The 13,476-nt window shown below is 43.5% G+C and overlaps 1 protein-coding gene across 1 annotated transcript; it reads left to right on the plus strand.

Moving 5' to 3' along the window:
- The first annotated feature begins 400 nt into the window (after positions 1 to 400).
- Positions 401 to 13,073, plus strand: shprh (SNF2 histone linker PHD RING helicase). Its single transcript, XM_030776623.1, has 30 exons — positions 401 to 479; positions 927 to 1,517; positions 1,736 to 1,865; positions 2,051 to 2,275; positions 2,610 to 2,691; positions 2,922 to 3,072; positions 3,626 to 3,728; positions 4,478 to 4,734; positions 4,920 to 5,588; positions 5,998 to 6,249; positions 6,460 to 6,538; positions 6,726 to 6,889; positions 6,997 to 7,253; positions 7,389 to 7,510; positions 7,612 to 7,700; positions 7,832 to 7,924; positions 8,401 to 8,508; positions 8,790 to 8,932; positions 9,234 to 9,407; positions 9,663 to 9,725; positions 9,834 to 10,059; positions 10,200 to 10,337; positions 10,466 to 10,567; positions 10,766 to 10,837; positions 11,060 to 11,248; positions 11,443 to 11,535; positions 11,651 to 11,737; positions 12,069 to 12,247; positions 12,779 to 12,859; positions 12,942 to 13,073. The coding sequence occupies exons 2-30, from the start codon at positions 936 to 938 to the stop codon at positions 13,036 to 13,038; spliced, it is 5,007 nt and encodes a 1,668-aa protein (XP_030632483.1). The 5' UTR covers positions 401 to 479; positions 927 to 935; the 3' UTR covers positions 13,039 to 13,073.
- Positions 13,074 to 13,476: the final 403 nt, after the last annotated feature.

The following is a 13,476-nucleotide window of genomic DNA, read 5'->3' on the forward strand; positions in this document are numbered from 1 at the left end:
TAAAGGGTTAATGTTAATGAATGTGCTTTGAGGCTACATAGTGATTTTCATCCTGATTGCCAGATAATGTTGTTGTTCGAGGGGTCCACCTGTGATAACTTCATTAGTCTGAGCACAGGAACATTTTCACAGATTGATAAAAAATACTTTTATCTACTTTTACTAATTATCTGATTAAAAAGTCAAATAGTTTAACCAAAGGCATTTTCTTATATAAAAAGTCAACTATCAAAACTTTCAAAGTCAGTCTGGTAATTTCAGTGAGAAAGGAGAAAATTGGCCTTACATCGCCATCTCCTGGTACTACTAAACTCTGTTCTATTATTGTGTGAAAATACATCACTTCCTGTATTTTAAACATGGCGGATAACAGTCAGAAAGTGAACGCTAGGCTCTACAGCTAAATTAAAGTAACTTTGCAATTTTTCTGTGGGGATTCTGTCGAATATTTCAAGAGGACACTGGCAGAGCAATAAAAAGTAATAGTTTAACGATATTTATTTCACCGTGCAACATTTTCGTTGTCATTTGCTGAAATAGTTTTCTTCTTTGAAATTTGTTGAACGATACTGTGTATTGCAATGCTGTACTTAAATGATCGGTGTAACAGAGCTTTAAGCTAAAGAGCATGTTCCGCCAAACAAACAACAGCAATAACCACTGTGTTTACAATCATGACAGCGGCGTGCAGCAGAGTCAAATGTAGAGGATCGGTTTGTCAAGCGGGCACTGCGTGTCATCGAACAGTTAATACCCGAAAATGCCAAATGGTTTACAAGCATTCTGAAGAACTCACAAAAGATTTAGGACTTTAGGATCTATCTCCGTATAATGCAATTACATTAACGCTATACTGATACTGTAACAAATGCTGCTTAATTTAACTAGATTTTATAGCTCAGTGTGTTTATTCTCTTTATTTTCAGGCTTCCATCATGAGCAGTAGAAGGAAACGCGCTCCTCCAGTCCGCATGGACGAGGAGTCAAAGAAGAGACTGAACTGGAACATGCACGAAGATCGGAGAAATGAGACTGTTCTTGAGGACGATCAGACGTCTCCCTGTGACCAGTCTGCAAGCTGGCAACCGGACTTTAGAGAGGGAGCCGAAGCAGATGGAGCAGCAAGTTTCTCTAATTTTGCCTTGCCCTCTGAGACAAAGGAGCAGCCTGGTTGCTCATCCCAGGAATTCGTCCCAGACTCTGTTGTGCTCAGTGTGGAACCAGCCTCTGATCTGGGCCTGGTGTGGAGAGCATTGATAGGAGAATTCAACCTCCATCCAAAATTTCCGCTAGAAGCTGTGGATAGGAACTTTTATCTGCTGAAAACTGGTGATAAACTCTGCCTAAGTTTAACCAACAGTGAACGATGCGGAGACCAGGGTGAACCACAAACTGGTGATGACCTCATATGTCCATTGGAGTGTTCATTAGGTGGCTTAGCCTTGGAGGAGTTAGACTGGTTGCAGAGGAGGAAGATTATACACCTCTGTCATCAGCAAGAGGATGGGTCTCTGAAGGTGGGTGTTAGGGGTCAAATGTCAATCACGCACTGTAACAAATATTTCATAATCTGTCCTAGTGATCAAGTGGTCTCTGTATTGTTGCGCCAATACAGTATTAAATGCATAACATATTTTAGAGTCGTGGCAAACACAAAATTAGGTTAAATTTGTGATTTAGAGATAAAGTGTTGTATTAACTTTCCAGTTAATTTTGTCGTTGTGTTCTTCTTCAGCTGAAAGTTTTTCTGCTGGAGGGAGGGCTTGGAAAACCAGAATTCCTAAGTGAGGGAAATGGACGGATAAGGAAAGCAAATCAACTGATGCAGAAATTAATGGAATTATTCTATGACTTCATCATTCCTGGTGCTTAAAATATATACATATTTTTTTTGTTTATCTTATACAACAAATAAACATCAGATGTCCAGATCACTGAAACCTATGATTTGATAACAAAAGTCACACATCTGAGATATATGACCCTGTATGCTAGAGAAAGTGGTGTCATGTGATGATTAGATTTCCTGTGGTTTGTTTGCCGACTGCAGAAGTGGTGGAGAACGAGGAGGAGGAGTGTGACACTGACCTGGAGCGTCAGAATGTGGAGGAGCTGTATGAGTACGTCAGGCACCTCCATCAGAGACAGGATCAGGGGCAAACCTTTGACGTCCAACACAAAGCCCTCATTCCTATACTGCGGCCCTACCAGAGTCAGGCTGTAAACTGGATGCTAAGGAGAGAAAAGTACAACAGGCTTGAAGCAGAGGACACAGGTAGCACTCTGCAAGGTTTCTGTTTCTCTAATTTAGTGGCAGCTGCAGCTTTCTACTTGGGTATAATAGTTACACTGCTCTGTACCTTTGGCTAGCTTTGTATCTGAAGCACAGATATATATAAATTGTGATTTTGACCACAGTTATGATATCTAAAATCGGCTTCTGGCCTTTTGTCAACAGCGTTCTTAAACAACTGGTAAATAACATATCTCAGAGTACAGTTGCCATGGAAAAAATGGGAGAAAATCCTCTGAAACATCAAAGATAAAAGCTTCACTGATATATTTTAGAGCATTTTGACATTGCAGTTGTTGTGTCGCTGTTTTCTTAGCTGAACCATCACTGCATTTCCTGTGGAGGGAGGTGGTCACAATGTGTGGAAAGAGGCTGTTTTACAACCCGTACACTGGCTGGTGAGATAATGGTTCTACAATTTACTCATCAGAAATTCCATGAGGTCATATCACAAACTAATCGTACAGAAAGCAATACCAACCTAATGACACAGAAATATTTAAACTATTTTAGATCTTTCATACGAATCTTTCATATGTTTTTTTAATCGTTAATTGTAGAATCAGTTGAGAGGGTTATTAACTCCTGCTCCTACATAACTGAGATCCATCTCCCTTTTGTGTCACAGCGTGATCCAGGAGTTTCCCTTGGCAGGAGTGGACTGGCCAGGTGGAATATTAGCAGATGAGATGGGTCTAGGGAAGACTGTGGAGGTGTTGGCCCTTATTCTGTTCAATACCCGCCAAGGCCTAGAGCAAGGTGCACTTACTCTGCCTGCTGTAAGTTTGATACGTATCAGAAAATCTCAGTTTCTATGTGGGAATATGTCCTGTCGTGTAGTGTTCTCAGATTCCACAGGCTGGGACTCCACGGGACCGGTGGACCAAACACACCTGACCATCACGCATCTGATTGGCTGAATTGTGTGTGTTGGTTCTGGGCTAGAAAACCAATCGGAATCCTATATGTTTGCCAAGTCACATTGATCAGAACATCACACTTGATACTCATAACACACTGCTGTACAGAAAGTACTGTTCATGCAGCATCTAAGAACAACAGCAGAATAACTAATAGAACAGTAACAAAAACAAGGCTGCACCGAGTGTGCACAAGACAGAGTTACAAAAAAACCCCTAACCATGACAAATCAGAAGCAAGGTGATGCAACTGAAAATTTATTTACAGTGCTGTGACTCTCCAGAGCTAAACATTTAGAAATATTACTGTGATGTTTTTGTATACCAATTCTATTAATACCCACCTTATTTTGCATCTTGCAGCTTCTGTTATTAGCCTGATGTTTTAATCTACGTTTGTTGTGCCCTCCAGGGTAGATCGGTCAACTATTTTGTTCCTCCACCACCTTCAGAGAGAAAGAGCACAAAGCAATACAAGTGTGAGATGAGACCTAAGGAAAAAGTGTCTTATCCTGGTGAGTGTCAAGATTGATTTGATCGCCTCAGCATGACCAGACTTGATACTGTATCAAATCATTAGCAAAAACAGAACTGGATGTGTTCATTAAACCAGTGCTCTTATCCACAGCAGCTCATAGTTTTGTTTTGTTTTTGCGTTGTTTTGTAGAAGAGATTACACACCGGAGAGGCTTTGGGGTTAATTTTGTCTCTCAGGGGCACATTGACCGTGAACCATCATAGTTGGGATTTGAGTCCATAACCCTTTGGGTGCTTGCACACTTTCTTTACCGTTATGCAGTTACAACCCTTGAACAGTCAAATTGCGTTCACTCGCCACAAAGTGCAATTGAATTGAGTTTCGTCTCTTGTAACACTGGTTCAGTTACAATTCTGTTTTGTTTGGTTTTTTGGATTTCTCACTTGAAGTAGAATTGAGGTTTTCACTCATGAATTAACTCCAGCCCTGTTTTTTGTTTTTTCATACAAAGCACAAGCACCATATGAAATCTTTTTGTTTGCGCCATTCTCACATCCTTACCAAGTATTTATCAGGATGGGTGTTCAAACCAATACAGAAAGTCCTAACGCCTTAATCGTTCAGCTGTCCTGCTTGATCCAGTCCCATACAAGCCATTGAACCTGATCGTTAATGCTCAGAATGACAGTTAGAAATCTGCTGTCTGTGCTGATTTTAGAAATGAAGGATAACTTGCCTTTTAACCCTTTATTTCTCTCTCTCTCTCTCTGTCTATTTGCTTTATAGCTGTTCGTGTGATGGTTCTGACTGCAATTAAAGAAATGAGGGTGGGGAAAGGAGCCTCAATCAATGCCATTTTTGCTTATTTGCGCACCATGTACAAGTATGATCCGCTAAGGAACCGCAACCACCTCAAAAAGACCCTGAATAAACTCATTAGTGAGGAAATGGTGGAGCAGGTCAAAGGCAGAGGGTTGGCTGGATCATTCAAACTGGGAAAGAATTACAAAGAGAAGAAGAAAAAGGCTGCAGCCCCTAAAGCTGTAAGTATTTTATTAATTGGTAGAGGAACTGCTCAGATTAGCAATTCTTTTGTCCTCATGTCTTTGTGTGTATTTGTGATCATTGGATATCTAAAAACACAGATCTAAGAGTGTGTTTCATCTCATGTCTCACGAGGATATATCGGATAGCAAGTCTAAAGATTGTTATTTTCGTTCTCTTGCAGGCGAGTTCATCTGGAGATGTCGTTCCCAGGAGAACATCACGCCGATTTGCGGGGCAACAAAAAGACAATCCCGTGACCCCTTTCATCTCAGGAACCTCTGACTCTGAGGATACCGTGGGTATTACTCCCACTACCCAGACACAGGAACCAAAATGTGTGTCAGATTCTTCAGTAGAGGGGGAATCTCTCAGTGTCAGTCCTCCTCCTGACTGCACAGCAGATGCCTCAGATGAAGGGAGTAAAGACACAGTAGCAAACGTCAAAAATGAAGCTAAACCTGAAGCCATGGAGGAAGACAAATTTCACCAGGACTGTCGTTCTCAATCGGAAATGTCTATAGGCTCTCAGTCTCCACCTCCGACTAGGGCCTCAGTGGTCCTGCCCTTCAACACCCCTGATTATCGGTTTGAGTGTATCTGTGGGGAACTGGGTCTGGTGGACTACAAGGCGAGAGTTCAGTGCCTCAACTGTTTTCTTTGGCAGCATGCAGAGTGTGTTAACTACAAGGAGGAGAACCTGGAGACTACCCCTTTCTACTGCCCACACTGTCTGGTTGCCATGACCCCTGTGCCCACGGGAGCCACTCTCATTATTTCCCCCAGCTCCATCTGTCATCAGTGGGTAGAAGAGATTAACCGTCACATCCGTTCATCGTCCCTGAGAGTGCTGGTGAGAATACCTTGCAATCTCACAGCAGCTCGATCCAGAATAAACACTGCCCTCAACATTTCAGGTTTACTAAACATGAAGGAACCATCATAAGTTTGGTTGATCCAAGCTGCCTGAAGGAGATAAAGATAATATCCTCAAAATGTGGTACTAATCTAAATAGAGAGGAGACACACTGTGCTTGCCTTACTTACTTTTTTTGCTGAAGGGCTCAAGCTTTTTTTTGCGAACTGTCGAGTTAATAGAGTCAGTACCGTTGACCTGGATTTCGTTTCATGGTGTAGTGCACTTTCGTAAAAACAAGAGTAAAGCAAGCCAGTCTTTGACAGTTCATTGGGGACAGATCATTTAGAGCTGTCTCATTTCTCTGTGCCGGCTGTTAACTCTGTACCTCTTGTCTACCTGAAAGGTTTATCAGGGTGTGAAGAGACACGGCTTCATCCAGCCTCACATTCTGGCTGAGCAGGACGTTGTCATCACCACCTATGATGTTCTGCGTTCTGAGCTCAACTACGTGGACATCCCTCACAGCAACAGTGAGGACGGGCGCCGGTTCCGGAACCAGAAACGCTACATGGCCGTGCCGAGCCCCTTGGTCGCCGTGGAGTGGTGGCGCGTCTGTCTGGACGAGGCCCAGATGGTGGAGTGCACCACAGCCAAGGTGTGACTTCTCACCACACAGCGCATGTCCCGTGTAATCGCTAAAACATATTAGCAAGAAAAATGCAGAATTTGCAGTTGCATCCATTCATAGATGGATGGAGATGCTAACTGTCATAGATATATATTTATTATAAGTTGCGAATGTGAATTTCAGAGATGTGTATTGTACGGTTGTTTGACTTTTCTGCCCTCTGCATCTCTCCCTAAGGCAGCGGAGATGGCTTTGCGTCTCACCTCTATCAATCGCTGGTGTGTAAGTGGAACTCCTGTACAGAGAGGCCTGGAAGGTGAGCATGAGTAAGCAAAAATAGTTCCACTGGAACTTGTGCATTCGTGGTTCAACGCCAGAAGTGTTTTTCATTTGCTGAAAGGAAACGATCAGTGGAAAAAGCTAATTGAAGTTAATGATTTATGGACCGTCACCAAGTACTTGCTTGGAAAAATGATTGGGCTCTTTGACTGTATGATTTTCAGATTTGTATGGGCTCGTGCTGTTCCTGGGAGTCGACCCTTACTGGGTGAAGTACTGGTGGGACCAGCTGCTCTATCGCCCCTATCGCCGTGGCAACACAGAACCTCTCTACAACCTCATCGGTCAGCTGCTGTGGCGTTCCGCCAAGAAGGATGTCATTGACCAGGTTGATTGTGATCGACTACCATAAACAACACGTCATATCTCATTACAGTTTGAAATGAGGTGTAAATGTGTTCAGCACATTATTAAGTCATCCATGCAACTTTTCAGATCCAAATCCCACCTCAGGCAGAGGAGATCCACTGGTTGCACTTCTCCCCCGTTGAGGGCCACTTTTACCATCGCCAGCACGAAGTCTGCTCTCAGGATGCCCTGGTCAAACTGAGGAAGATTTCTGATTGGTCTCTCAAGCTGGGCAGCCTGGATCGGCGCACTGTGAACTCCATCCTGTACCCGCTGCTGAGGCTGCGACAGGCGTGCTGCCACCCACAGGCCGTCAGGGGGGAGTTCCTGCCCTTTCAGAAGAGGTGAGTCGTAATTAGCTTTGATATCAGGTTTAACGGCCCTTCTGCCGTTACGCTCTCGAGTGAGACCCGTTCCTCATTTGCTTTGCGCGTGTTATTGAGTTTGACCAAATTTTTTTTGCTCTGGCGGTACTGCAGCACGATGACCATGGAAGAGCTGTTGAAGTCACTGCAGAAGAAGTGTCGCGTGGAGTGTGAGGAGGCTCACAGGCAGTTGGTGTGTGCTTTAAACGGCATTGCTGGAATCCACATCATCAGAGGTACTGCAGGGCATGCTGCTGAACCGCTTGCTGTCCATCACGACCAAGAACAGCCCATGTGTTGAAGAGTTTTGAATGACTTTGTCTTTGGTCTTTGTAAGGGGAGTTTGTTGAGGCCGCAGAAATGTACAGAGAAGTGCTACGCTCTTCAGAGGAACACAAAGACCGACTCAAAACTGACTCTTTGCAGGTAAGCAGTAAAAGTTCTTGCTGAATTTCCCACTGTTGTTACATCAAAAGGTTTTCAGTCAGAAAAAGTATAAAGAGGTCTCTTTTGCTCAGTATTTCTCTGTGGTATGTCATTTTTTTCCCTGAATGTAGAGGCTTCATGCCACGCATAATTTGATGGAGCTGCTGAATGCCAAGCACCCTGGTATACCTCCCACTCTGAGAGATGACCGTCTGAAAGAAGAGGTGAACCTGAAAATGTTCATCCTACTCACCGTCACGTCTGATGTTTCAGAGCAGTGGCAAACCATTTCAGTTGTGACCAAAGTATTTCTCTGTGGTCCCATTCTGTATTTGGTTTCCTCTTAGTACCAACTAATTACATTGATTATGTTGTAGCTATCACATAAGTGTATAACCGTGACTTAATTGCGTCATTACATGCGCATGAACGTGATTTTCCATGTGACATAAGGGTCACAGTGTCACTGTGTAAGACTTTCTCAGAGATTGCCTAGTTTCTGTTGTACGTATACACATGTGGTGTCGTTGTGATGTGAGATGGTCGGGTGTAAGATGCACCCTAATATAAAGTATGTCCTCCCTGTTATTGAAACTGCGTAGTGAGTTCTAGTTTATTAGTTTGTATGGTTTTTTAATCGCCTCTGAGATGAGCTGTGAGATCACTCTCGTCTGTCTCTCCTCAACGTCTGTGCTGTCAGGCGGAGCAGCTGAGGCAGCATTACATGACCAAGTCAAACTCAGAGGTGTCCGAAGCCCAGCAAGCCCTACAACCTGTACTCCAGAACATCAGAGAGCTCAAACGCAAGGTAAGGTATACTCTGTATCCAGACACGCATATTCTGAATCTTTACTTTCTTTCAGTTCAAGCCTTGCTTGCGTCTGTCTTTTTCACGTTGTTAATATTGCAGTACGTGATTCAGCTAATCAGCGATATGCCGCTTAATTCGGTCAAATGTATTTGGTCTCTGGGCTGATGTACTAATGCTTACAGCAAAAGGAGGTCCATAGGAATAAATTAAGAAACAGTGATCTTCTGCCAGATGGTGCAAACTTGAAGAGTTTTGACAGCTACTGTGTTGTGCCCCAGGTTAACCTGCGCTCCCCCTGGTGGCTTGATGTCATACAGCAGGCCATTCAGTACTCCATGGATGATGACCTAGTTGGCCGCATCCAGAATGAACTCACCTGCAGCTACAAACAGCAGGCCAACAAGCTCTCAATGGCAGACAAGTAATAAAACAGGCATTCCAGTGCTTATTCATGTCTGACTAATCTACTGTATTTTTCACTTAGAAAAGAGTAAGCAGATTTATAAAAGAGTCATGCATTTTGCTTTAAAATCTCATTTTATGCATATGAAATGTTGTATTTCTTTTGTAAGTCTTGGAATGCCTGTGTGTGTGTGTGTGTGTGTGTGTGTGTGTATCTGTGTGGATGTGTGTTTAAGAGAGAGACAGATTTAGAGCAGGTGTTGATGTGTGTCAATCTGTATTCTTTACATAGCTCACCAAGAACATCTTCCTCTGCTCAGGTTTCGAGATGCCCGTGGGCTCCAGTTTCTGCTCAGCACTCAGATGGATGATTTGATGAAATCCCAGAAAACTGTCCAGGATGCCGTGAAGAAGCTAGAGGGCCCACCCTCGCAGGAAGTCATCGAGGAAGCAACCATTTGTCACCTGAGACCCGTGCGTCTGCCGCTCAACAAGTAAGACGTTTCTGTTCGAGGAGACTGTGAACATCATTTTCATATTTAACAAAAAAATAACTGGCCCAGTCTGTTGTCACTGCTTTTTATTTAACTTTCACGATGAGGATGAATCGTGTATTTTGATATACTGTATTTTTCATCATTGTAACATAAGCGTATGTTTTTTTTTTGTTTTGTTATATTACACTGGAGATGCCCGTTTTATGATAATTCCAAATCAACTTATGCTGATTTATTTCTGTTGTATTTCAGCTGTGTGTTTTGCAAAGCAGATGAGCTTTTCACTGACTATGAGTCAAAGCTGTTTTCTCACACGTGAGTCAAAATAAGTACCTGAAAAGTTGTCTTCATTTGCATTAAACATTACATTTGCAGTACAACTTATTACATTTCCGTCTACTCCTCTTGACCGTGTCCTTGCAGAGTGAAGGGCCAGACTGCCATCTTTGAGGAGATGATTGAGGATGAGGAGGGTCTGGTGGATGATCGACTGCCCACCACGAGCCGTGGCCTCTGGGCAGCCAGCGAAACCGAGCGTACCCTGAAAGCCATCCTGTCCTTCGCCAAGATCCGTCGCATGGACCCCGAACTAATTGAAGAGGGCAACACTTTTATGGAGCTCTTTGAGTCCTGGAAGAAAGAATACAAGGTTTGTGAGGGCTTAGCGTGAGAAAGCAGGGGAATATTGAGTTCAAACGTGGAACCCCTGTAGAGTAAAATTTGAATACGATAAGTATTACGCTTTTTCATCGTCTCTCGCTCTCGCTCTCTCTCCTCTCTGGCATTCAGGTGTTGCACGAGTACTGGATGACGCTGCGGGATCACGTGTCAGCCATCGATGAGCTGGGGATGGCCACAGAGCGCCTGCGTGTGCGGCTCCCCGACGAGCCCAAACCCAAAGTGCTGCACATCATAGAGCCACACGAGGTAAGTCAAGCACACCTCTGAACTGCAGGCATGATGTCCCACAATTACTGTTGCTACAGTGTGATGGCTCACGATTTCGACTGCAGTGACTCTGTAAATGTCCCTTTGACATAAAACTGTGGAATCAGGTGGAGCAGAACCGTGTGAAGCTGCTGAACGACAGGGCTGTGGCCAAATCCCAGCTCCAGAAGAAGCTGGGACAGTTTCTCTATCTCACCAACCTGGAGAAGGTGAAGAACACTAACCCTTCATTAGATGTCTCTGCTTCCCCCCCCCCCTCCTCGTTAAGTTCTCAAATAGTACTGTAATTGTTTGATTTTAAGGCGGATGAGTTTCGAAGTATTTAAAAGAGCAGATTATGACAATTGACTGGATTGTAGACTACAACTGTTACAGTTGGTTGTAATATCTCTGTAACGTTTTGTCAGTCCCAGGATAAGTCTACGGGAGGCCTGAACCCAGAACCATGTCCGATCTGCGCCCGCCCACTGGGTCAAGAGGTAAGCCTGCCTCCCGTTTAATTATTAATGAGCTCATTCCAGTATTGTTCATGTATTTTTTCTGCTCATTGTTTCTTAACAGTACATTCATATGAAGGTAATGAAGAATTTGTGGATGTTTTAAAGCACATGAACAGTGTGAACCTAAACTGTTTTCCTTGAGTGTAAATGATATTGTTCTTGGTCTGTGTGTGTGTGTGTGTGTATTTATCTCTCTTGCAGTGGGCAGTGCTTACATGTGGCCACTGTTTCTGTAACGAGTGCATCGCCATCATTGTGGAGCAGTACAGCGTTGGCATGCGCCGCAAAGCCATCAAGTGCGCCATCTGCAGGCAGACCACCAACCATACAGAAATCTCCTATGTCTTCACCACTCAGGCAGCCAATCAGGGCCAGGAAATCCCTGTGAAGGTCAGTCCCAAACACAAACAGAGAACTGGGGAAGTACCATCACAGACATTTACGGTTCAGCTATATATCCTAAGCCTGAGCTCTTAGCACCGGTAGGTGCATGGGAAATGAGAGGCCGAGAAAATATGCATGAGCACTGCGGGCTTATTTGAACAGTTGTAAGATGTCAACTGATGTTAAGCTCTCTTTCTTAGGGAAGTCACTCCACTAAGGTAGAAGCAGTGGTCAGGGCACTGAAGAAGATCCAGATGACTGACCCTGGGGCCAAATCCCTTGTATTCTCCACGGTACTTTGTCCTCATATCGTTTGACCATGGATATTTGCACATGTTATCTCATTATGAAATACTACTTTTATTGTTACTGTTCGGTGAATTTGTTATTCTCGTCCCTTCGTTTCAGTGGCAGGGAGTACTTGACATTATAGCCAAAGCCCTCTTTGACAACAACATTGAGTTCTCTCAGATCAACGGGACCCATAAGTTTCAGGTTGGTCTTCGGTTCCTCGCTCTAACTTTAATCAGTCTTACTTTTGTAGCACTGCCACTAAGGAATAAAGCCAATCAACACCCTATTAAGGCCAGTTATAGCTCTATTTCACTAGTACGCTGGGGACAACTAGGTGAAGAGCCATTATTTCTGTTGGAACCTTTAATAAGCAGTAATTGAATAGCTCTGTCTACAAAATGATGCTACACAAGCACAATGCAGGCTGAGCTTAGTGCTTCTCTATCTATCATCATTCCTTAGCCTCTGTCCGGTAACGTTATTATTGGCAGTAAATAAAAGCTTAACACCGACATGCATTGTACCTCATTAGGAGAACCTGTGCTCTTTTAAATATGACGACAAGATCAACACCCTTCTTCTACCTCTGCACACGGGTTCAAACGGTCTGAACATCATTGAGGCCACCCACGTTCTCTTAGTAGAGCCCATCCTTAACCCAGCCCACGAGCTACAGGCCATTGGCAGAGTGCATCGCATCGGCCAAACCAAGTGAGTGTTTTTTTCCCGCGCCGAGCTCCACTCAGAGACACTGCTCATAGGTCTCTATATATATGCTACCGCCCTGCCCTGCCATCATAGAACAGGCAACACCCGAACTGGATGTCCTGTGATTTTTGTTGGGGTTGGGGCATTTAAGTTTTGTGTGGGTCAAAGTGTACTGATCTACTCATGTTGAGTTCTATTTTTAGTCTCTTAATCAAACTGTAAGCTGTGTACTGTGTTCTTTTCTTAGTGTTTTAAAATGTTACAGAAAATAGACTGATGACATTTGGTTTTAAAAGAACATGGCGATTGCAGCAAGGAACTCAAACTTCAAACCAATACATTTAATTGCTTTTAATTTAGTTCGGATACACGATTAAGAAAAAGCTCATATATTTTTATTGTCGATTATGAATGTTTATGATGCCTGAACGTTAAGCGTAGCATTGAACCAGATGACACACTGATGAGTGTTTCTGATGTAGTGCAAGAGCATGTAGACAATACTTATCCACGCTCTCTCTCCTCCTCTACCAGACCGACTTACGTTCATCGCTTTCTTATTAAATCCACTATAGAGGAGCGAATGCAGGCCATGCTGAAAACAGCAGAGAAGAGGTGAGTGTGAATGAAATACTTGTGGTTGATGAGGAACTTTACTGCATTGTGCTCGGCTAAACAGTTTTCATTGTGTGTTCAGTCACAGCACGACAGCAATGAAGCACTCGGAGGCGTCGGTATTCACCGTTGCAGATCTGGCTGAGTTGTTTACCGAAGACAGCGAGGCGCTGGAATGAACCTGTGAGCGGTGCCACGTCCATTTCAATACCAGCACAGTGCAGTTACGCATCCAGCACGCAGCGCAAATGAGCTTTCCACTACGTTCAGCTAGTAATGTCAGAACATTGAGAAATGTTTCTTTTGCACATTCCCACATTTTACCGTGTTATTGTAATAATGTTATTTATTAATGATGCTGTCTATAGGGCATCTTGGCTGTGTCAGTGTAGTGTCTTAACTTTTTAGAGTTTTATTCACATTTCTTACTATTGTAAGATAAGTCCTGTGTGATTGCATCGTGCCTCTGTTTTATTTGGGTATGGTCTTTTCTATAAATGATGAATTCAGTAGGACAAATTGTATAAATTCAGGTGATTGGATGTTTTTGTCCTTCACAAATAATTTGATGCTTTTGTCGCGCATGGATTGTACTGAAATGGTCTGATATGTGCACC

This window comes from Chanos chanos, chromosome 1, assembly GCF_902362185.1.
Source record: "Chanos chanos chromosome 1, fChaCha1.1, whole genome shotgun sequence".
NCBI classification, from domain to species: Eukaryota; Metazoa; Chordata; class Actinopteri; order Gonorynchiformes; family Chanidae; genus Chanos; species Chanos chanos.

Bases quoted from the DNA above. Each gene is read 5' to 3' on its own strand.
- shprh (XM_030776623.1), top strand. From the start codon at position 936: ATGAGCAGTAGAAGGAAACGCGCTCCTCCAGTCCGCATGGACGAGGAG. The intron at 3,073-3,625 runs GTAAGTTTGATA...TGTGCCCTCCAG, and splicing joins GTGCACTTACTCTGCCTGCT to GGTAGATCGGTCAACTATTT. The intron at 10,060-10,199 runs GTTTGTGAGGGC...TCTGGCATTCAG, and splicing joins CCTGGAAGAAAGAATACAAG to GTGTTGCACGAGTACTGGAT.